Genomic DNA, 21,875 nt, shown 5'->3' with positions numbered 1-21,875 from the left:
CCAACAGAGAGCTCTGTTGGTTGGCAGAAAAGGGGCGGGGGAAATCACTTATGTGCTGAGTTGTGCGGCCCTGCAGCAAGGTCGTAAAGCTGCAGTGGCCTGTTTTGTAAAAAATGGCCTGGTCACTAGGGGGGGGGGGGGGGGGGGGTTTAGCCCAGGCTCCTCAAGAGGTTAAAAAGCCCTAACGCTTCTGCGATTAGTAGGAATCACCCGCTAATAGCCCGAATGAGAACAGGCCCTTATTGTGCCCCATATGGCTGGTATTTTGCTTTTTCTTCTGTGTCAGACCTCCCTTCCCTTCACATATAAATAAAGCCAGATGTAGCTACAACATCGCTGAGAGGAAACCGCTGAGCTGTGGGTTAAGTGAGTCACAGGAAGTGCGATTCAGAGCTCGGAGTTCCCTCTCTGCGGAGTGCTGCCAAATATCATACCCGGGGAGGGGGGGGGGCTCTCGCTGCCGGATATTGGGGTATTTATGTCCTGAACGCTCCAGCTCACGCTTACTACATTCACTGCATTCAGCCAGTTTGTTTTACAGACAGTCTCCTTCTTACAAACAACTCAAGTTACACAATTTAATAAATACAAACTGTTTTTGTTATTACACATCTTTGTTCTGTTACAGCACTGTATAAACTGTTATACGTAGTTTAAAGGACAGGTGAAAAACTGACGAGGAAAACAATAGTATCTATCCTTAGTCTCCTAAAAAGGACATTTTTTTAGCTATCCCACAGTTTTATTTTATATTTAAATCTTGTTTTCAAGTTTGTACTGTTTCATCGTTGTCTCTGCTCAATGACACCTTCATTGTAGTATACCAGAGCACAAATCTATGACCCTTTATCTCTTTTCTACTTTCAGAAGCCATTTACTGACAGGAAAGTGTTTTATGGCTGTAATTCCTTATCAGTGAGGGTTATGCTATAGCCTGACCTGGTCCGACCTGGACACAAACTGCCACTTACATACCTGATGTTTAACTCTTTCAGGCAGAGAAAGAACAAGGAACTCAGCCTAGTTATTTGTGTGCTCGGCACTGTACATACACATGTCTATCTCATCATGTCAACTTGGACGTCCTTTAAAGGGAATCTGAAGCAAGAAGTATATGGAGGCTGCCATATTTATTTCGTTTTAAACAATACCAGTTGCCTGGCTGTCCTGCTGATCCTCTGCTTCTAATACGTTTAGCCATAGCCCCAGAACAAGCATGCAGCAGATCAGGTGTTTCTGACATTCTTGTCAGATCTGACAAAATTAGCTGCATGCTTGTTTCTGGGGTTATTCAGACACTACTGAAGCCAAATAGATCAGCAGGGCTGCCAGGCGACTGGTATTGTTTTTAAGGAAACAAATATGGCAGCCTCGGGTTCACGTTAAAACAAATTAAAAGCACATTGCATATAACCAGAAGGCCTGGGACCCGCTGGTGTCAGTGGTGCAAGCGCTTTGTGCAGACATCGTGGAGCAATTTGCGCCAGGAAGGCTGTTTTTTTTTTTTTGTAAACCTGAAATAAAGATTTAAATCCTTATCGGGTTTCATTTCCAACGACTTTCAGCCCTTAGCTCAGCCTCCCAGCACAAGAGGTCATCGGCGCTTCTCAATATTCAATAAGAGATAGGCCTATGATCTCTTGTGGCAGGGGGCGGGGCTACGAGTAGGAAGATGGACATCGGGATACCCAGTAAGTATATTAAACCTTATTTAACCTCCTTAGAGGTAACCCCGAGTCAGGCCCGGACGGTAATCCGCAGCTCAGAGCGGTAACCCCCGAGTCTGATTTGGGGTAGCCGTCGGGAGGTATATGCAGAATATAGCGCACAGTGGGCTTTGTAACCCACCTTCCCTGGGTTCCAGACATCGGCAGCTATTCTTCTTCCGGTCCTCAGAGGCTCTGGATCCCTCTGGTGAGATTGCCATCTGTTGCCACCTGGTGGACGGAGGGAGAATTGCAGCGCTGGATTCGGAGGAGGTGAGCAATGTGCAGGGCTGCTGCAGATCTCTCTGCAGTATGATTTTTTTTCCCCTGCTTTTAGGGTCTAAAAGTGTGTGAAAAAATTGCATGGCTTTTAGACCCTAAAATCTGGAAATAATCATACCACCAGAGAGATTAAGAAATACACTATTGCCCCCTAAATTTAAAGTACACGTAAACACATAAAATAAGAAGTATATTTCTTTCAGAGTAAAATGAGCTATAAATTACTTTTTTTCTATGTTGCTTGCACTTACAGTAGTTAGTAGAAATCTGACGGAACTGACAGGTTTTTGACTAGTCCATCTCTTCAGGGGGGATTCGCAGTATTTCATATATTTGTTACAAAAGAACTCCCCGTAAAGGATTTACACACTATTCTGGCAGTTGGACGGAGCAACTGCCATTCACTTAGTTCTTTTGAAAATAATTAAAACCCTGAGACTTTCCCATGAGCAGACTGCCTAGTCCAAAGCCTGTCGGTTCTGTCAGACTTCTACTACCTACTGTAAGTGACAGCAACATAGGAGAAAAGCAATTTATGGCTCATTTTACTCTGGGAGAAACGTACTTCTTATTTGTATGTGTTTTCACGTATTTTACATTTTTCAAGATAGTGTTCCTTTAAAAAGAAATGGACTTGATGCTATTTGCGAATCTTGAATTCTGGTTCCCAAGGAAGAAGGGCCTCCCTCTGCCCCGAGTGACCATTTAGTGACATGGAAAGTGTGAGACGTTCGCGGGACGCAGGCAGAGCAGCCAGAGATGTTCAGGCATAGGAGTCTCAGGGTGTGACCCGCGCTGCGCGGACAACCTCGTGACGCTGGCAGAGGGAATGTGTCCTGAACCCTTCTGGAAAACACAGAGAGCGCCAGGCCAGGAATTGGCAGGCCGGCCGATGGCGAGGAGGATTGTTGTGTCCCGGCAGAGAAACGCGATGCGCAGACTTCCTGGAAAATAATTAGCACTAAGGGGGGACTCCGACCAGGATAAATAGAACCAGACGCAAGAAAGCCTTTGCAAAGGTCGCCATCAATACTGTAGACAAGACAAATAACATTTAGGCCTCTTGCACACTACATGTGATTCTGATTTGTGATTTTTAATCAACTTTTACATGCGATTTCAATTTCTGATTTTTATTCGGTACTACATGCTGCGTTTTTCTGCGTTTTTTCTTTTGATAGCATACAGGGAAAATTGGAATCGCAAATCGGATTTGCAGTGTGCAGGGGGCCTAATATTGCGGTTTTCTCCTGTTGGACTCAAAGCTCCAGAGCTGCTGGACATGCTCAAGAGGCCACCCTGCAGTGTTAGGGAGTCTTGCCTGAGGTCTCCTTGCTGAATAGGTGCTGGCTTACTTGAACAGGATGAGCCGAGGTTCCAACCCTGAGGCAGACGCCTTATGTTCCATTCTGCTTGATCGGTGCAAAGTGGCCAATATCTGGTCAAATCGACTAATTTACTCGAATGGGCAGAATGGAAAATTTTCGGGCGATCGGAAGTAATCGCCTGTTATTCACATGATTTTGATCGGCACAGAATTGATTCTTGGTTTCAGAGCACGGAGGCACAACTTCTTTCAGCTCGATTAGTGAAGGGGACTCCTATTGGATCTTGTAGTGTGTGGGCCACTAGCCTATCGACTTTTGATCGACCACACTGCTGTTAATCGCCCAATAAAGTCGATGGTTTCATTTAATTGTGACAATCGTGGTCCGCCAGTACCTAGGCCCCTGTTTCGCCTGCGTCTATCTCTGGGTGTTAGTGTGAGGCCTTCTTCTGTAGGGGGAAGCTGGAATCAGGAAAGGAAAGAGAAATTTTAGGATGATTGAATTTGTTTTACAGATTACCCAGCATGCTCATGGTGAACCAGAACTCCTAGGTGTGTGTAAGAGGCTACAAAGGACCAAAAAGCCCTCTTAGGTCCATTGTAACCCCTTATACACTCCTAGGAGTTCTGGTTCACCATGAGCATGCTGGGTAATCTGTAACTCTGGGTGCTTCAAGTCCTACTCCATACAGCCACATTAATCCATGCCATGCACTGATGAGGATCAAACAATCCGAAACAGTCTGTATGAATGTTGGAGTATTCCGGCTCTGTACAATTAACAAGCTGACACATCATTGCATTCCAGCGGATCTGGAGGTGTGGCTAGCTTACAAGGACAACAAAGAGATGATTGGCGTATCCAGCAGTGAGGCATTGTGGGAAACCTCAGAGCTCACTTCAACCTGAATAATTGCAAATACAGTACTTTCTGTTTTAAAGGGGGAACTTCAGCCTAAACAAACATACTGTCATTAAGTTACATTAGTTATGTTAATTAAGATAGGTAATATAATCTCTTACGCACCCTGTTATAAAAGAACAGGGAAATGTTTGTGATTTCATGGGGGCAGCCATCTTTTTGGTTGAAAGGAGGTGACAGGAAGCATGAGACACAGTTCCAACTGCCCTGTGTCCTGATCACCCCTCCCAGCTGCGTGCGCTAGGCTTCAAATCTCAAATTCAAACTTTAAAAATACAAATTTGCGCCAAGACAGCAGAAGGAAAACCACATCAGAAATCCCATCATGCTTTGCACAGCATCAGGGGAAAAATGCCCGGGCAGTTTTCTTCTGTGCAGCTAAAAATGAGGCTTGGATAAGAAAAACAGAGTTCTGATGCTGTGAAACTGTTACAGAAACACCAAGCCTTTTCAGTGCTGCTGAGTAGATTTTTAGTCTGGAGGTTCACTTTAAGAAGGCAAACTTCTGTTTTTAATTTGTCTTATGTAACTTTGATTGGAAACTTGTGCGACAGGAGGGGTTAAAATAAAGTAACGGCCGGCTGTGTCTGTTCCTAGTTGTTAAATTCAGTTGTGAAACGGCTCTAAGCGCAGCTGAATTCAAATCAAATGTAAACGAATGGAAATTGTGTGTTGGAATGCGAGTGGCGGGCGGTTTTCCCAGCGTGATCGGGGGGGCGTGTGCGTCTCTCAGCGTCTGTATACAGTGCAGCGTGTGCCAGGAATCCCCTCCGAACATATCCCTGCCGCTCAGACGTGACAGACTCCTATCACAGCGCTGAAATGTAGTCTGATCCCCCTGCGAGGGGCCATATTACTTCTGCCAAGGGGGCATTCTATTTGTTGTGTTGTTGTCCTTCTGTTGCTGTGGACTATACTTGCCTTTCACCTCTCTCCTTCACCAGCCCTTTTCCACCAGAATAGTCCTTATTGAAGGGTTTTTTTTCTCAACTGCCCCTCTCTGAACACCCGAGATACTGTTACTATGACTATGACATTAACATCCGTGATAACTACGTCGTCCAAAGCATCACTCTACGTCACTGTTGGACTGGTTTACTTTCAAATAAGGGGCGTCTCTAATTTTTTGGACTGGTTTACTTTCAAATAAGGGATGTCTAATTTTTTGTGTAAGTTTTATGTAAGAATGAATTCCTGGGCGATCAGAAGATGGAGGCTTCGGGGGGGGGGGGGGATTGGATACGATGTGTGGTGATCTGTTGTAACCGTCTGTTATCGTTACCTCGCAGCTTCGCCTCATGAGATGACTCAGTTGCCCCAGGATGAGTTTGAGACGTGTCTGGAGAAGGCCGAAGCCTGGATGAAGGACATCCAAGAGAGGCTGAAGGAGAATGACAACACTCAGGGTCCCCGATCAGCTCTGGAGTGCCGACTCCGGGAGACCGAGGTGAGTTTCCTCCTGTGACGCTCTCAGATAAACGGATCTGCCTGGCCATAGTCAGCCTGTCTGTGGGGCCTCCAGTTACACATAAGTGGTCGTTCTTAATGGAACTAGCAACCATTTTGAACCTTTTTGGTCCACTGCTACTATTTCCTCAAGTAATGGGAAAAAAGTATGTTACAATGATGATAGTTCATAAACTTCCAACACTTAGGTGTGTGATAGATGCTCTATAGAGGATGTAGCTAGGCCAAGAATAAGTCCTCCAGCAGCACAGAGTATATCAGGAGAGGAGAGTTACAGGAAGGAGTCCTCCAGCAGCACAGAGTATATCAGGAGAGGAGAGTTAGAGGAAGGAGCAGAGTCCTCCAGAAGCACAGAGTATATCAGGAGAGGAGCGTTAGAGGAAGGAGCAGAGTCCTCCAGCAGCACAGAGTATATCAGGAGAGGTGAGTCAGAGGAAGGAGCAGAGTCCTCCAGCAGCACAGAGTATATCAGGAGAGGTGAGTCAGAGGAAGGAGCAGAGTCCTCCAGCAGCACAGAGTATATCAGGAGAGGAGTGTAAGAGGAAGGAGCAGAGTCCTCCAGCAGCACAGAGTATATCAGGAGAGGTGAGTCAGAGGAAGGAGCAGAGTCCTCCAGCAGCACAGAGTATATCAGGAGAGGCGAGTCAGAGGAAGGAGCAGAGTCCTCCAGCAGCACAGAGTATATCAGGAGAGGTGAGTCAGAGGAAGGAGCAGAGTCCTCCAGCAGCACAGAGTATATGAGGAGAGGAGAGTCAGAGGAAGGAGTCCTCCAGCAGCACAGAGTGTATCAGGAGAGGAGAGTCAGAGGAAGGAGTCATCCAGCAGCACAGAGTATATCAGGAGAGGTGAGTCAGAGGAAGGAGTCCTCCAGCAGCACAGAGTATATGAGGAGAGGAGAGTCAGAGGAAGGAGTCCTCCAGCAGCACAGAGTGTATCAGGAGAGGAGAGTCAGAGGAAGGAGTCATCCAGCAGCACAGAGTGTATCAGGAGAGGAGAGTCAGAGGAAGGAGTCCTCCAGCTGCACAGAGTATATCAGGAGAGGTGAGTCAGAGGAAGGAGTCCTCCAGCAGCACAGAGTATATCAGGAGAGGTGAGTCAGAGGAAGGAGCAGAGTCCTCCAGCAGCACAGAGTATATCAGGAGAGGAGAGTTAGAGTAAGGAGCAGAGTCCTCCAGCAGCACAGAGTATATCAGGAGAGGAGTGTAAGAGGAAGGAGCAGAGTCCTCCAGCAGCACAGAGTATATCAGGAGAGGTGAGTCAGAGGAAGGAGCAGAGTCCTCCAGCAGCACAGAGTATATCAGGAGAGGTGAGTCAGAGGAAGGAGCAGAGTCCTCCAGCAGCACAGAGTATATCAGGAGAGGTGAGTCAGAGGAAGGAGCAGAGTCCTCCAGCAGCACAGAGTATATCAGGAGAGGAGAGTCAGAGGAAGGAGTCCTCCAGCAGCACAGAGTATATCAGGAGAGGAGAGTCAGAGGAAGGAGTCCTCCAGCAACACAGAGTATATGAGGAGAGGAGAGTCAGAGGAAAGAGTCCTCCAGCAGCACAGAGTATATGAGGAGAGGAGAGTCAGAGGAAGGAGTCCTCCAGCAGCACAGAGTGTATCAGGAGAGGAGAGTCAGAGGAAGGAGTCCTCCAGCAGCACAGAGTATATCAGGAGAGGAGAGTCAGAGGAAGGAGTCCTCCAGCAACACAGAGTATATGAGGAGAGGAGAGTCAGAGGAAAGAGTCCTCCAGCAGCACAGAGTATATGAGGAGAGGAGAGTCAGAGGAAGGAGTCCTCCAGCAGCACAGAGTGTATCAGGAGAGGAGAGTCAGAGGAAGGAGTCATCCAGCAGCACAGAGTATATCAGGAGAGGTGAGTCAGAGGAAGGAGTCCTCCAGCAGCACAGAGTATATCAGGAGAGGAGAGTCAGAGGAAGGAGTCCTCCAGCTGCACAGAGTATATCAGGAGAGGTGAGTCAGAGGAAGGAGTCCTCCAGCAGCACAGAGTATATCAGGAGAGGAGAGTCAGAGGAAGGAGCAGAGTCCTCCAGCAGCACAGAGTATATCAGGAAAGGAGAGTTAGAGAAAGGAGCAGAGTCCTCCAGCAGCACAGAGTATATCAGGAGAGGAGAGTAAGAGGAAGGAGCAGAGTCCTCCAGCAGCACAGAGTATATCAGGAGAGGAGAGTTAGAGGAAGGAGTAGAGTCCTCCAGCAGCACAGAGTATATCAGGAGAGGTGAGTCAGAGGAAGGAGCAGAGTCCTCCAGCAGCACAGAGTATATCAGGAGAGGAGAGTCAGAGGAGGGACAGAGTCCTCCAGCAGCACAGAGTATATCAGGAGAGGAGAGTCAGAGGAAGGAGTCCTCCAGCAGCACAGAGTATATCAGGAGAGGAGAGTTAGATAGAGGAAGGAGCAGAGTCCTCCAGCAGCACAGAGTATCAGGAGAGGAGAGTTAGAGGAAGGAGCAGAGTCCTCCAGCAGCACAGAGTATATCAGGAGAGGAGAGTTAGAGGAAGGAGCAGAGTCCTCCAGCAGCACAGAGTATATCAGGAGAGGAGAGTTAGAGGAAGGAGTAGAGTCCTCCAGCAGCACAGAGTATATCAGGAGAGGAGAGTTAGATAGAGGAAGGAGCAGAGTCCTCCAGCAGCACAGAGTATATCAGGAGAGGAGAGTCAGAGGAAGGAGTCCTCCAGCAGCACAGAGTATATCAGGAGAGGAGAGTTAGAGGAAGGAGCAGAGTCCTCCAGAAGCACAGCGTATATCAGGAGAGGAGAGTCAGAGGAAGGAGCAGAGTCCTCCAGCAGCACAGAGTATATCAGGAGAGGAGAGTCAGAGGAAGGAGCAGAGTCCTCCAGCAGCACAGAGTATATCAGGAGAGGTGAGTCAGAGGAAGGAGTCCTCCAGCAGCACAGAGTATATCAGGAGAGAAGAGTCAGAGGAAGGAGTCCTCCAGCAGCACAGAGTGTATCAGGAGAGGAGAGTCAGAGGAAGGAGTCATCCAGCAGCACAGAGTGTATCAGGAGAGGAGAGTCAGAGGAAGGAGTCCTCCAGCTGCACAGAGTATATCAGGAGAGGTGAGTCAGAGGAAGGAGTCCTCCAGCAGCACAGAGTATATCAGGAGAGGTGAGTCAGAGGAAGGAGCAGAGTCCTACAGCAGCACAGAGTATATCAGGAGAGGAGAGTTAGAGTAAGGAGCAGAGTCCTCCAGCAGCACAGAGTATATCAGGAGAGGAGTGTAAGAGGAAGGAGCAGAGTCCTCCAGCAGCACAAAGTATATCAGGAGAGGTGAGTCAGAGGAAGGAGCAGAGTCCTCCAGCAGCACAGAGTATATCAGGAGAGGTGAGTCAGAGGAAGGAGCAGAGTCCTCCAGCAGCACAGAGTATATCAGGAGAGGTGAGTCAGAGGAAGGAGCAGAGTCCTCCAGCAGCACAGAGTATATCAGGAGAGGAGAGTCAGAGGAAGGAGTCCTCCAGCAGCACAGAGTATATCAGGAGAGGAGAGTCAGAGGAAGGAGTCCTCCAGCAACACAGAGTATATGAGGAGAGGAGAGTCAGAGGAAAGAGTCCTCCAGCAGCACAGAGTATATGAGGAGAGGAGAGTCAGAGGAAGGAGTCCTCCAGCAGCACAGAGTATATCAGGAGAGGAGAGTCAGAGGAAGGAGTCCTCCAGCAACACAGAGTATATGAGGAGAGGAGAGTCAGAGGAAAGAGTCCTCCAGCAGCACAGAGTATATGAGGAGAGGAGAGTCAGAGGAAGGAGTCCTCCAGCAGCACAGAGTGTATCAGGAGAGGAGAGTCAGAGGAAGGAGTCATCCAGCAGCACAGAGTATATCAGGAGAGGTGAGTCAGAGGAAGGAGTCCTCCAGCAGCACAGAGTATATCAGGAGAGGAGAGTCAGAGGAAGGAGTCCTCCAGCTGCACAGAGTATATCAGGAGAGGTGAGTCAGAGGAAGGAGTCCTCCAGCAGCACAGAGTATATCAGGAGAGGAGAGTCAGAGGAAGGAGTCCTCCAGCTGCACAGAGTATATCAGGAGAGGTGAGTCAGAGGAAGGAGTCCTCCAGCAGCACAGAGTATATCAGGAGAGGAGAGTCAGAGGAAGGAGCAGAGTCCTCCAGCAGCACAGAGTATATCAGGAGAGGAGAGTTAGAGTAAGGAGCAGAGTCCTCCAGCAGCACAGAGTATCTCAGGAGAGGAGAGTAAGAGGAAGGAGCAGAGTCCTCCAGCAGCACAGAGTATATCAGGAGAGGAGAGTTAGAGGAAGGAGTAGAGTCCTCCAGCAGCACAGAGTATATCAGGAGAGGTGAGTCAGAGGAAGGAGTCCTCCAGCAGCACAGAGTATATCAGGAGAGAAGAGTCAGAGGAAGGAGTCCTCCAGCAGCACAGAGTGTATCAGGAGAGGAGAGTCAGAGGAAGGAGTCATCCAGCAGCACAGAGTATATCAGGAGAGGTGAGTCAGAGGAAGGAGTCCTCCAGCAGCACAGAGTATATCAGGAGAGGTGAGTCAGAGGAAGGAGTCCTCCAGCTGCACAGAGTATATCAGGAGAGGTGAGTCAGAGGAAGGAGTCGTCCAGCTGCACAGAGTATATCAGGAGAGGAGAGCCAGAGGAAGGAGTCCTCCAGCTGCACAGAGTATATCAGGAGAGGAGAGCCAGAGGAAGGAGTCCTCCAGCAGCACAGAGTATATCAGGAGAGGAGAGTCAGAGGAAGGAGTCCTCCAGCAGCACAGAGTATATCAGGAGAGGTGAGTCAGAGGAAGGAGTCCTCCAGCAGCGCTGATTACAGTCTGTTATCCAGAATGTGTCTGCTTTCATTTTCTCTTGTAGTGTAAGTCTGTCTGGCATTAACGTGATTATTAATCATTGATGTGGATGTTTTTTTTATGACTTCCGTTGCCATGGGAACACAATGCAGTTACACATTAGCCTGTTATGGTGCCTATTATCTCCCTCAGTGCTGAGCCTGGCCATACACTCCCAGGATAGATTCTTGTGAAGGTTGTTATCAGGCAGTCTTTATCTCAACAGATAGACTTTCTACTATTTGTGAGGGATGTTTTTAGTAACTTGGCCAAACACGGTAAATGTGTAAATGTAGCCATATATCAGGCAATGTATGGGCAGATCGACCAAGAGAAATCTCGCTCTGAGCAAATCTGATTAGAGAGAGATCTGTCGGCTGCTCATACACCACAGGCAGATCCCCGACCAATTTCATGCTGAAATCGATCCAGAATTGGCCTTGTGATGCCAAATTGCTGGCCTGACGCTGTCCCCCCAATGTGCAATGCCCCCCGCCCTGCCCAGTGCTCTATACTTCACCTGTCTGTCGCCGCTGCTTGTCCGCCACAATCTCCAAGCGCACTGCTTGCTCCATACACCCGCCACACATGGTTGCCGGCGTCCACGCGTGTGTGACGTCATACTCAGGAAACCACGTGGTGGGCGTGTATAGATGGAGGACTGCGCTCTGAGACAGCGGCGGACAAGCAGTGGAAACGGACAGGTAATGTATATTGCACTGGAGGGTGTACATTACACATTAGGGAGGACAGCGTCAGTGATTTCGTTGCGTTTGTCGCTCATTTCTATATCGCTCCCCGTTGTCGCCGCACATCCGATCGATCGAGAAAGTTGGCCCTACATCTTGCAGCATGTCTGACTGATTAATGCGACCAATTTGTGGCCTAAAATTGGTCGCATTATCGATTGGGCACGCACTTGGCCGCACTGATTTTCATCCTACTATAATAATCGAATCTGATGGTCGATCGGCCGCCAAGTCTCCCGATGTGTGGCCAGCATTACACTGCCACCCGATGTGGCAAACAAATCAATCCCTCTGTGATCTGAATCTGATCAGAGCGGGGGTCGACTTCCCCCCCCTCCCCATATACTACACACAGATTTACAACAGATTTCACCAATGGACTAGGAGGACATCAAGGGACCCGACAGATTACAGGGGGGTTGGAAGAAGCTCCACGTAAGCAAAAATCCACTTTTTGGGCCAGTTCAGTGGTGCTTAAAGGATACCCGTAGTGACATGTGACATGATGAGTTAGACACATGTATGTACAGTGTCTAGCACACAAATAACTATGCTGTTTGCCTTTTTTTTTCTTTCTCTGCCTGAAAGAGTTAAATATCAGGTATGTAAGTGGCTCACTCAGTCCTGACTCAGACAGGAAGTGACTACAGAGTGACCCTCACTGATAAGAAATTAAAACTATAAGGGCCCATTCACACTAGGGGCGCTTTCAGCCTATTTTCAAGCACAGGAGATTTTTAAAATCGCCCACAATACGCTTTTGTAAAGAATGTCTTTGAGAAGGTTCCTATCAGCGCGGTTCGTGCGCCGTGCGTTCAGCAAAGCGGTGCCTGGACCATTTTTGGGGCGTTTTTGCTATAATGGAAGGCATAGGAAGAGCGCTAAACAAAACCGATTTATGCGGCGATTTTTTAGAATACATACATTGTATTTATTCTTTTCCGGGTCAAAGAGTTCCCTTCCTGACTTGCGTCAGGGAGTGAATGACAAAACCACTCTGGGAAAGAGCTTAGAAAAGCGCTTTTACCAGAAACGCAGCGGGCAGTAGAGCGCTGGGGGAGGGGGAGCACAGAAAAATGCGCTTGCGCTTGCATTTTTGATTTTAGGTGTGAATGAGGCCTAAAACACTTTCCTAGCAGAAAATGGCTTCTGAGGTCCGGTGCACACCAAAAACCGCTAGCAGATCCGCAAAATGCTAGCAGATTTTGAAACGCTTTTTCTTCATTTTCTGCAGCGTTTCAGCTAGCATGTTGCGGTTTTGTGAAGCGTTTTTGGTGTAGTAGAATTCATGTATTGTTACAGTAAAGCTGTTACTGAACAGCTTCTGTAACAAAAACGCCGGCAAAACCGCTCTGATCTAGCGTTTTTCAGAGCTGTTTGCGTTTTTCCTATACTTAACATTGAGGCAGAAACGCCTCCGCAATCCAAAATCTGCAGCAGCCCGGGAGTATGCGTTTCTGCAAAACGCCTCCCGCTCTGGTGTGCACCAACCCGTTGAAATACATTACCCTAGCGGATCCGCACCCGCAAGCGGATCGCAAACCGCAGCAGAACCGCTCTGGTGTGCACTAGGCCTATGAGCAGGAAAGAGATAAAAAGGTTCAATAGTTCATAGATTTTAGCTCTGGTATACTTCAATGAATGTGTCATTGAGCAAAAACAATAAAAACCGTAAAAACTTAAAAAGTAGATTTAAATATACAATAAAACTATAAAAAAAAGTCATTTTTTAGGAGAAGGAGAATAGATACAATTGTTTATCTCATTAGTTTATTTTCACCTTGGGTGTCCTTTTAAATGACGTTCCTGATCCGTATCTGCACGCATTGACGCATTGGTCCGAAGCCACACGATTGCCCGAATGTAACCATGCATTAATACCTACCTAGTTGTGCCCCCATGGCAATGGCTTTTAGGTGGAAAATGGCAAAAGCCCGCCCTCTCTGCAAATGCAATGTCCAGTGTGTGTGGCCAGGGGTCAGTGTGACTGGGCGGGGTCAGTCTGCTGAGTGGGAGGGGCTTGTGTTTACAGTTGATCACACCTATCACTGCTCCACCTGTTTTACGACCCTGTTTACACTTTCATGCATCAGTGATCGCTGTACAAGTGATTTGTGCTGCAGAATTGTTCACATTCTCTTTCAGACATTCCAGAGAAATGCTGGCAGCTTCATTTTCAAAGGGTAACCTTTGTCACAGCAGATAAGACTTCTCAGGAATCCTGTATAGTTCTTCATTCCCCCTAAATCATAAACAAAACTCTTCTTAAAGCTGCAGCTCAGGAATTGTCAGTTGTTACGGAACTTTGGCATTAACTTTAAAGGACACTTGAAATAAGAGTAAGGAGGATGACATATCTATTGCCTTTTAAATGATGCACATTACCTGGCTGTCCTGCTGATCCTCTGCCTCTAATACTATTAGCCATAGCCCCTGAACAAGCATGCAGCAGATCAGGTGTTTCCGGCATTATTGTCAGATCTGACAAGATTAGCTGCATGCTTGTTTCTGGTGTTATTCAGACACTACTGCAGCCAAATAGACCAGCAGTGCTGCCAGGCAACTGGTATTGTTTATACGGAAATAAATATGGCAGCCTCCAAATGTTTCACTTTTAGGGCCCATTTCCACTTGTGCGGTGCAAATTCGTTGCGGAAAACTTGAAAAAATTTTTACTGTGAATTTGCGTACGTTTTCGCGTAGGTTAGTAGGTATGTGAATTTAACCATGTCAGTGCCTGTGTGCTTTTACATTGATTTTATGCGAAAACGTACGCGAATTTTCGCATGGAAAATTCACACAGCCAGACCATAGCTCCGTTATTGGGCCAATCACTTTACTGAGTAGCAGAGAGTGCAGTGATTGGCCCAATGACAGAGCCATGGTCCTGCCCGCGAGACCATCGGCTCCAGTAATAACACAAGTTGCTGGTAGTCCTCGGTTAACGAACGAGATAGGGACTGCCCACTCGTTCTTAACCTGAATCTGTGCGTAAGTCGGGACTACCTGTTGTGGCCCGTTGAAAATGCAGAGTATGGGCAGCGGAAGGTAAATAGAGGTTATCTCACCTGATCCTCGGCGGTAGAAGGTGCCCTCGTTGTGCCCGGAAGGTCCACAGCCTGTCCTCTCGCTTCCTACATTGTTCCCCAGCAGCTTCTGGCTTCACATGCAGTGCATAATGATGCAATCAGGAAGAGCCCCCTAGTGGCGGCGCTTCCTAATTGCGTCATCATGCGCTGCATGTGAAGCCAGGAGCCGCTGGGGAACAATGGAGGAGGCGAGAGGACGGGCTGCGGACCTTCCGGGCACCACGAGGGCACCTTCTACCGCCGAGGATCAGGTGAGTAGGCCTCTATTTACCTTCCGCTGCCCATATTCTTCCTTTTCAATGTGCCAGAACAGGTAGTCCCTGGCGGGCGTGACGTCATGCGACGGGGCGGAGCTATGGTCGCGGCATTCGTATTGGAGGGTCGTTCCTAAGTCGGGCGTTCGTAACCCGGGGACTACCTGTGCTCTTTCCCATTTCTGCTTCTAGGTCTTACTTTCAGAGGATGTCTTATTTTCGGGGAAACAGGGTGTGCAGCTCAGAAATGGACCAGTCATATGCAGCAGGCGTTGGCCCATTTTCAGGATCCATACACTTGGGTAAAATTAGCATCGGCTCAGAAGCCCACCTGTGTTTTCCAGTAGTCCATATACTCTGTCAGGTCTGATGTGTGTATTCAGTATCCAGTTGTACGCGGTCTCTCTCGTCCGGTTGGATTTAGGTTTACCGATTGCAGCCGACGGTTGTGTTTTGTTTCCGGCAGAAAATCTGCGCCCTGGAGCCGCGGGGGAAGATGCTGCTGGATATGGCGCTGTCCAAGGCGGAGGCCATGCTGAGGGAAAGCTGCGATGACGAGAAGCACGAGGTCCACGTGAAACTGGGGAAGATCAAGGCTATGTTCGAGGAGACCACCATCTACATGACGCATTGTCACAGGTGGGCGGAGTGTCACAGGTGGGCGGGGTGTCAGAGCATGGTGTCACAGGGGGTGGGATGTCACAGCATGGTGTCACAGGGGGTGGGGTGTCATAGCATGGTGTCACAGGTAGGCGGGGTGTCATAGGTGGATGCATTGTCACAGGTGGGTGGGGTGTCACTGGTGGGCGGGGTGATACAGTTGGGTGTGGTGTCACAGGTAGGCGGAGTGTGATAGGTGGGCGGGGTGTCACAGCATGGTGTCACAGGTGGGCGGGGTGTCACAGCATGGTGTCACAGGTGGGCGGGGTGTCATAGGTGGGAGGGGTGTCACAGGTGGGCGGGGGTCAGAGCATGGTGTCACAGGTGGGCATGGTTTCACAGGTGGGCGGGGTGTCATAGGTGGGAGGCGTGTCACAGGTGGGCGGGGTGTCAGAGCATGGTGTCATAGGTGGGAGGGGTGTCATAGGTGGGTAGAATATCATAGGTGGGAGCATTGTCACAGGTGTGCGGGGTGTCACTGGTAGGTGGGGTGTTACTAGTGGGTGGAGTGTCACAGGTGGGCGGGGTGTGGCCAATCAACCACTTTCAAAGCAAACTACTGCCCATTCTGACATTCATAATGTAGGTCAAACTGCGTTTTTGGAATCCACAGATTATCCACAAAAAAAAGACACACGGGCCCATATGCAATTACCTTTAATTTCACCACTTTACATTTTTACATGTTAGCGTTAAAATGTCTTCCAAGCCACCAGCAAGCAAGAAAATACTGAGGATAATTTGTATAGCACTTTTTCACTTACTTTTTTGTTTGTGTACTTTTTCAACTTCAAAGTGCTTACAAGATATTTTATAGAAAAGATGAAAAATTAAATTCTAGGTGAAAACGTGGGAGAAAAAGGGAATTAAATGAAAGCCTTTATACCCAGGGCTGTTTCTGCACACAGGCCAGCCACTCAAAGTCCTGTGGCATGGACATTGGCCTCAATTCACTAAGCAGTTAAAGCTAATGTAACCCCATGTAAAAAAAAAAAAGTCAGATACTCACCTAAGGAGAGGAAAGGCTCGGTCCTAATGAGCATTCCCTCTCCTCTCCCGGTGCCCAGTGAATCCTCCGTGCAAATCCGCCGCCGCGGGGACTTCAGAAGTCTTCGGGAGCACTCGGGCTCCTGAAGGCCGGCGGCTCCATACTGCGCACGCGCGAGTGCGTCAGAGACACTCGCGAGCGCGTCATCGAGGGCGTCATAGAGAGCCCGAGTGCTCCCGAAGACTTCGGAAACCTCCCTTCGGCGGCGGAAGTGGCAGTATTTGACCGAAACGGTCGAATGCTGCTACGGGGGATCCTGCGCGGGACCAGGCACCGGGAGAGGAGAGGGAAGGCTCATTAGGACCGAGCCTTCCCTCTCCTTAGGTGAGTATCTGACTCTTTTTTTTTTTGTATCGGGTTCCCATTGGCTTTAAGACTAGTCTACTGATGGTTGTTAGTCTACTAATGGTTTGGTGTAAATCAGTTGCACCAAAAGGAAATTCACTAAAAATTACCAAATGTTTTAGACCTGTTTTTAGACCTGGTCTAAACCATTTGGTCATTAGGTGGGTAAAGCAGGGGAAATGATGAAAATATGCAATTCACAAACAAGGAGCTATGACTGACATCCTTCTCCTCTGATGAGCTCTCCTCTGCATACAATTAAACTGCATAATTCATTCAAAAGGTTCCATCCTCATGTCTAAAATACCTCACAGAATTACTTTACCGACAGAAATCAGCTGGTCTAATCCCTGTCAGAAAAAGTGGGCGTAGTTACTCCTTGTTTGCCTTTGTGAATTGTGTCATTTGATCATTTCCCCTGCTTTACCGACCTAATAACCAAATGTTTTAGACCAGGTCTAAAAACAGGTCTAAAGCATTACACCAAACCACCAGTAGACTAAAAACCATCAGTAGACTAGTGAATTGAGGTTATTGTGTATTACTGTACCCTCTGTAGGAAAGGTCTGTTTTAGTTAGTGTGTGTGTGTAGTAGGGGGCGAGTGGGGCAGGGGCCTATGTATAGCGCCACCGCTGCATGAGTTGGGTGCAAAGGAGTTCCCGATAGTAAAAATATTGGTTATTGAAATTACCAATATTTTTCAATAGACAAACTCAGTGCCCATTCTCACTTGAACCCCCCCCTCCCCCCCTAAAGCCTAAAATCAACACACCCCACCTAATGCTTAAAACGAACCCCCCCCTCTGAGTGCTTAAAACTATCCCCCCCCCCCCATCGAATGCCTCCACTCTCCTAGTGCCTAAAACAAACCCCCCTGATGCATAAAACAACTCCCCCCCCCCCACACACACACACTAGCCCCTGCACCCAGTGCCTTATTCACCCTCATAGTACCTAAACCCCGCCCCTTCATGCCTAAAACTAACACCCCACCTAATGCCTAAACCTAACCTTCCCCTCCAGCGCGCACTGATTGGCTAGTCTACTATAAACCTATATAGTATCTGATCAGCTGCTTATGTAGCCAATCAATTACTACTCCTGCATCGGATGCCCAATTCACCACCTGGACGACCAATTACCGATACTCGGCATTGGAATCAATTAGACGCCAGCTGAGCCGCACGCCTCCTGCTTTGGGGGTGGAAAACCCTACGATGTTGTCCGCACACACTAATGATCTTGCACGGCGGTCACTGCATATCTGCTCTTCTCTCTTCCCAGCCGCATCGAGTGGGTCTGGCTGCACTGGAACGAGTATCTGCGGGCGAGGGACGAGTTCACCGCCTGGGTGCATCACATGACTCTGCTGCTGGAGCCGGACATGGAGCTGCAGCTGGGCCTGAAGGAGAAGCTCTGGCAGCACGAGCAATCGCTGGTCCTCCTCCGGGACGTTAACAACCAATCCAAACTGCTGGAGCGACTGCTGGAGGAGGCCTCGTCGCTGTATAACCGCATCGGCGACCCCAGCGTGGACGAGGGGGTGCAGACCGCCATGGCCAACCAGTACAAACAGGTCAAGAAGAAAACGCAGGTGTGTAACCGAAATTACTATTCACTGGTACATGTAAAATATAGTACAGAATTTATTACCGTATTTTTCAGCATATAAGATTCTCCGGACTATAAGACGCACCTAGGTTTAGAGGGCAAAAACCAAGAAAAAAGTATACTAAACCTGGTGCGTCCATGGTCCAGGAGCATCTCATAAATGTTCTCCCCCAATTATTGTGCCCCCCCTTGTACCTCTTGTGTCCTCCTGTGTCCCCTTCTGTCCTCCATGTGTCCTCTTTTGTCCCATGTCTCCTCCCCTTCCCCTAGGTTCTCCTCCGCTCCTCCCTTGTGTCCTCCTCCGCTCCCCCTGAATAAATGCAAGCAGCGGCAGCATGTCTCTTGTAATCCATCAGAGCCCACGGCGATCAGAGACCTCTCCTTTCCCGCGCTGCTCCCCTAGTACTGGCTACTGCTGATTGCGTCATCACAAGCGACCAGCACTAGGGGAGCAGTGAGGGAGAGGAGATGTCTCTGATCACAGCGGGCTCCAATGAATCAGGTGAACCGTGCTGCCACTGCTTTCATTTATTCACGGGGAGCGGAGGAGGATATGAGGACAGTACAGGGACTCCCTGACATTGCAGCAGGTCTGGGTTTTGTATCGGCGGGCGTTCATAAGTTGAGGACTCCCTTATATTTGGCATAAAGGACGCAGTGATATTTTCTTCCCATTTTGGGGGGAGAAAAGGTGCATCATATATGCTGAAAAATATGGAATTTATTTTATTTATAAAGCGCCAACATATGACAATAAATACAAACCATGATACAAACGATGACAGGTGTAAAAAGGTTATACAACATAGGACAAGACATGGCATCAACAATATTTGGTCCAGGTTTAGTGACTGTAGCTTCAAAACTGTATGAGTGGCAGTGAATATAATATTTTTCCTTTCAGGGCCCCTTTGCATTTAATGCGTTGCATGGAGTTGCGTTGAGTTTGGTAAATATGACGCTAGGCAACGCAACTCAACACAAATTAAGGCAACACCTTAAAGAAAACCTGAACTGAAAATTAAAAGTAAAAATAAGGTCATACTTACCTTCCATGTAGTCTACTCCTCAGTGTCTTTCTCCTCTCCCGTGTCCTGTTTGTTCACTGTGATCAAGGGAATTCTCCGCCCTCCATTTTGAAAATGGCTATTACCCCATAACAGCTTTCTGGTCAGCACACAGTTAAACTGTAACATCGCCCACTTGAGCCATAGGGAAACATGGACATTACCTGGTACATCAGTTTTCCTCTCAGCTATAACTGACAGCAGCTGATATTTTACTGACAGCAACTGATATATTTCAGATCTGACAAAATATTGTCAGAACTGGAAGGGATTATTGTCAGAAGAAAATGGTGCACTTCTGAGAGGAACTGATGGCAAGGTAAGTATGTAATGTTCATTTGAAGTTACCTCATGTGTTTATTTTAAATAGTTTTACTTAGTACAGGTTCCCTTTAAAGAGAACCTGTACTGAGTAAAAATATTTAAATCACCATTTTCTTCTGACAATGATCCCTTCCAGTTTTGACAACATTTTGTCAGATCTGAAATAGTTAGCAGGGGCATGTGTGCCCCTGCTAAACCGCCGCTATCCCGCGGCTAAACGGGGGTCCCTTCAACCCCAAACACACCCCCGCAAGACTTGGTCATAGACTTGGTCGTGATTTATTTCTTCCTGGAGGCAGGGCTAACGGCTGCAGCCCTGCCTCCAGTCGCGTCTATCAGCGGCGCATCGCCGCCTCTCCCTCGCCCCTCTCAGTGAAGGAAGACTGAGAGGGGCGGGGGAGAGGCGGAGATACGCGCTGACAGACGCGCGTGGGGCAGGGCTGCGGCGGTTAGCCCTGCCTCTATGCGGAAGAGGGGATGCGCACGGAGGGGGATTTGGGGGTGAAGGGACCCTTGTTAAGCCGCGGGATAGCGGCGGTTTAGCAGGGGCTCACGCCCCTGCTATCTATGAGGTCTGAAGCGAGATTTATTCTCGCTTCAGACTCTCTTTAAGGCCTCTTTTCCACGAACTGTTAAGCTGTGTGCTCAGCAAGCAGTTGTCAGGCAGCAGCGAGCAGTTACCAGGCAGCAACAAGCAGTTACTAGGCAGCAGTGAGCAGTTGTTTGAGATTGAAAGGCATTTCACTGCCTATCAGTGGTCCGTGGAAAGTAGGCCCTACTCAGTGTTTGGTTGAGCAGTTGCCAGGCAGCAGCAAGCAGTTACCAGGCAGCATCAGGCGGTTGTGAGAGTTTGAGAGGCATTTCACTGCCTGTAAACAGTTTGTGGAAAAGAGGCCTTAGTGTAAAAGGGCCTTCAAATTCAATGCCTTCTCCTGACCTCTCTTGAGCATTATCCCGACTTTGGGAACATGTTTGCCTCTTTTCCACAGACATGTAACGCCTCTTTTCCACAGACTGTTGATAGGCAGTGAAATGCCTCTCAAACTCTCACAACTGCTCACTGCTGCCTGGTAACTGCACACTGCTGCCTGGTAACTGCACACTGCTGCCTGGTAACTGCACGCTGCTGCCTGGTAACTGCTTGCTGCTGCCTGGTAACTGCTTGCTGCTGCCTGGTAACTGCTTGCTGCTGCCTGGTAACTGCTTGCTGCTGCCTGGTAACTGCTCACTGCTGCCTGGTAACTGCTCACTGCTGCCTGGTAACTGCTTGCTGCTGCCTGGTAACTGTTCACTGCTGCTTGGTAACTTCTCACTGCTGCCTGACAACTGCTCACTACTGCCTGGCAACTGCTCACTGCTGGCTGGTAACTGCTCACTGCTGGCTGGTAACTGCTCACTGCTGCTTGGTAACTGCTCACTGCTGCTTGGTAACTGCTCACTGCTGCCTGACAACTGCTCACTACTGCCTGGCAACTGCTCACTGCTGCCTGACAACTGCTCACTGCTGCCTGACAACTGCTCACTGCTGCCTGACAACTGCTCACTGCTGCCTGACAACTGCTCACTGCTGCCTGGTAACTGCTTGCTGAGCACACAGTTCAACAGTCCGTGGAAAAGAGGGATAAGGGCTCATTTCCAGTTAACGCAGAGTTGCACGGCTCTGTGTTGCGCATCACTACTGGGCGGTGGAGCTTGCAATCCCATTCATTATACTGAATGGAATCGCAGGCGCAATCGCCCCGAAATGCATGCAACCACTCGCTACGATTCAAAAGTGAATATATGGGCTATATGGACGCTGAGACGTTGGTTTACATAATGATGCTTAAGTGTTGACAGGGGCGCTGCGTGTAGGCCGCCTCCCCCCCCCCCCCCCCAAGTCACATAGCAGACGTGTTCCCTAACTTTGGATAACACTGCAAGAGGTAAGGAGTGGGCATGAGGCAGCCTGCATGTGGCACTGGCACTCCTATCAATATGTAAGCAATGTAAGGGCTGGAACCCACAAGAGCGTTTTTTTGAGCATTTTGGCAGCGCTGCGATACGCTAGCGTTTTGCCAAAACGCTCAGCTGATGTTAATGGATTGGGCAACTTCCACAGGAGCGTTTCCCAGAAACGCAAACGCAGGACCTGCAGCATTTTGGGAGCGTTAGCGCTTCAATGTAAAGTATTGAAACGCTAGCAGAAACGCTCAGCAAAACCTAAACTGAGCGGTTTTGCTAGCGTTTTGCGGTTCAGCAC

At 48.6% G+C, this 21,875-nt stretch overlaps 1 protein-coding gene across 13 annotated transcripts in view; it reads left to right on the top strand.

The window, feature by feature from the left end:
* Nucleotides 1-21,875, top strand: part of SYNE3 (spectrin repeat containing nuclear envelope family member 3) — a 166,204-nt gene that overhangs the window by 36,933 nt on the left and 107,396 nt on the right. For all 13 annotated transcript variants that reach the window (XM_068254741.1, XM_068254748.1, XM_068254745.1 and 10 more), the window contains exons 2-4: nt 5,527-5,684; nt 15,044-15,216; nt 17,916-18,225. In XM_068254741.1, coding sequence (XP_068110842.1) covers nt 5,541-5,684; nt 15,044-15,216; nt 17,916-18,225 — 627 coding nt within the window. In that variant the 5' untranslated portion in view covers nt 5,527-5,540. The remainder of the gene's footprint in view (nt 1-5,526; nt 5,685-15,043; nt 15,217-17,915; nt 18,226-21,875) is intronic.

This window comes from Hyperolius riggenbachi, chromosome 9, assembly GCF_040937935.1.
Source record: "Hyperolius riggenbachi isolate aHypRig1 chromosome 9, aHypRig1.pri, whole genome shotgun sequence".
NCBI classification, from domain to species: domain Eukaryota; kingdom Metazoa; phylum Chordata; class Amphibia; order Anura; family Hyperoliidae; genus Hyperolius; species Hyperolius riggenbachi.
Note: the sequence above shows the minus strand (reverse complement) of the source record. Positions and strands in the feature narration are given on the sequence as shown.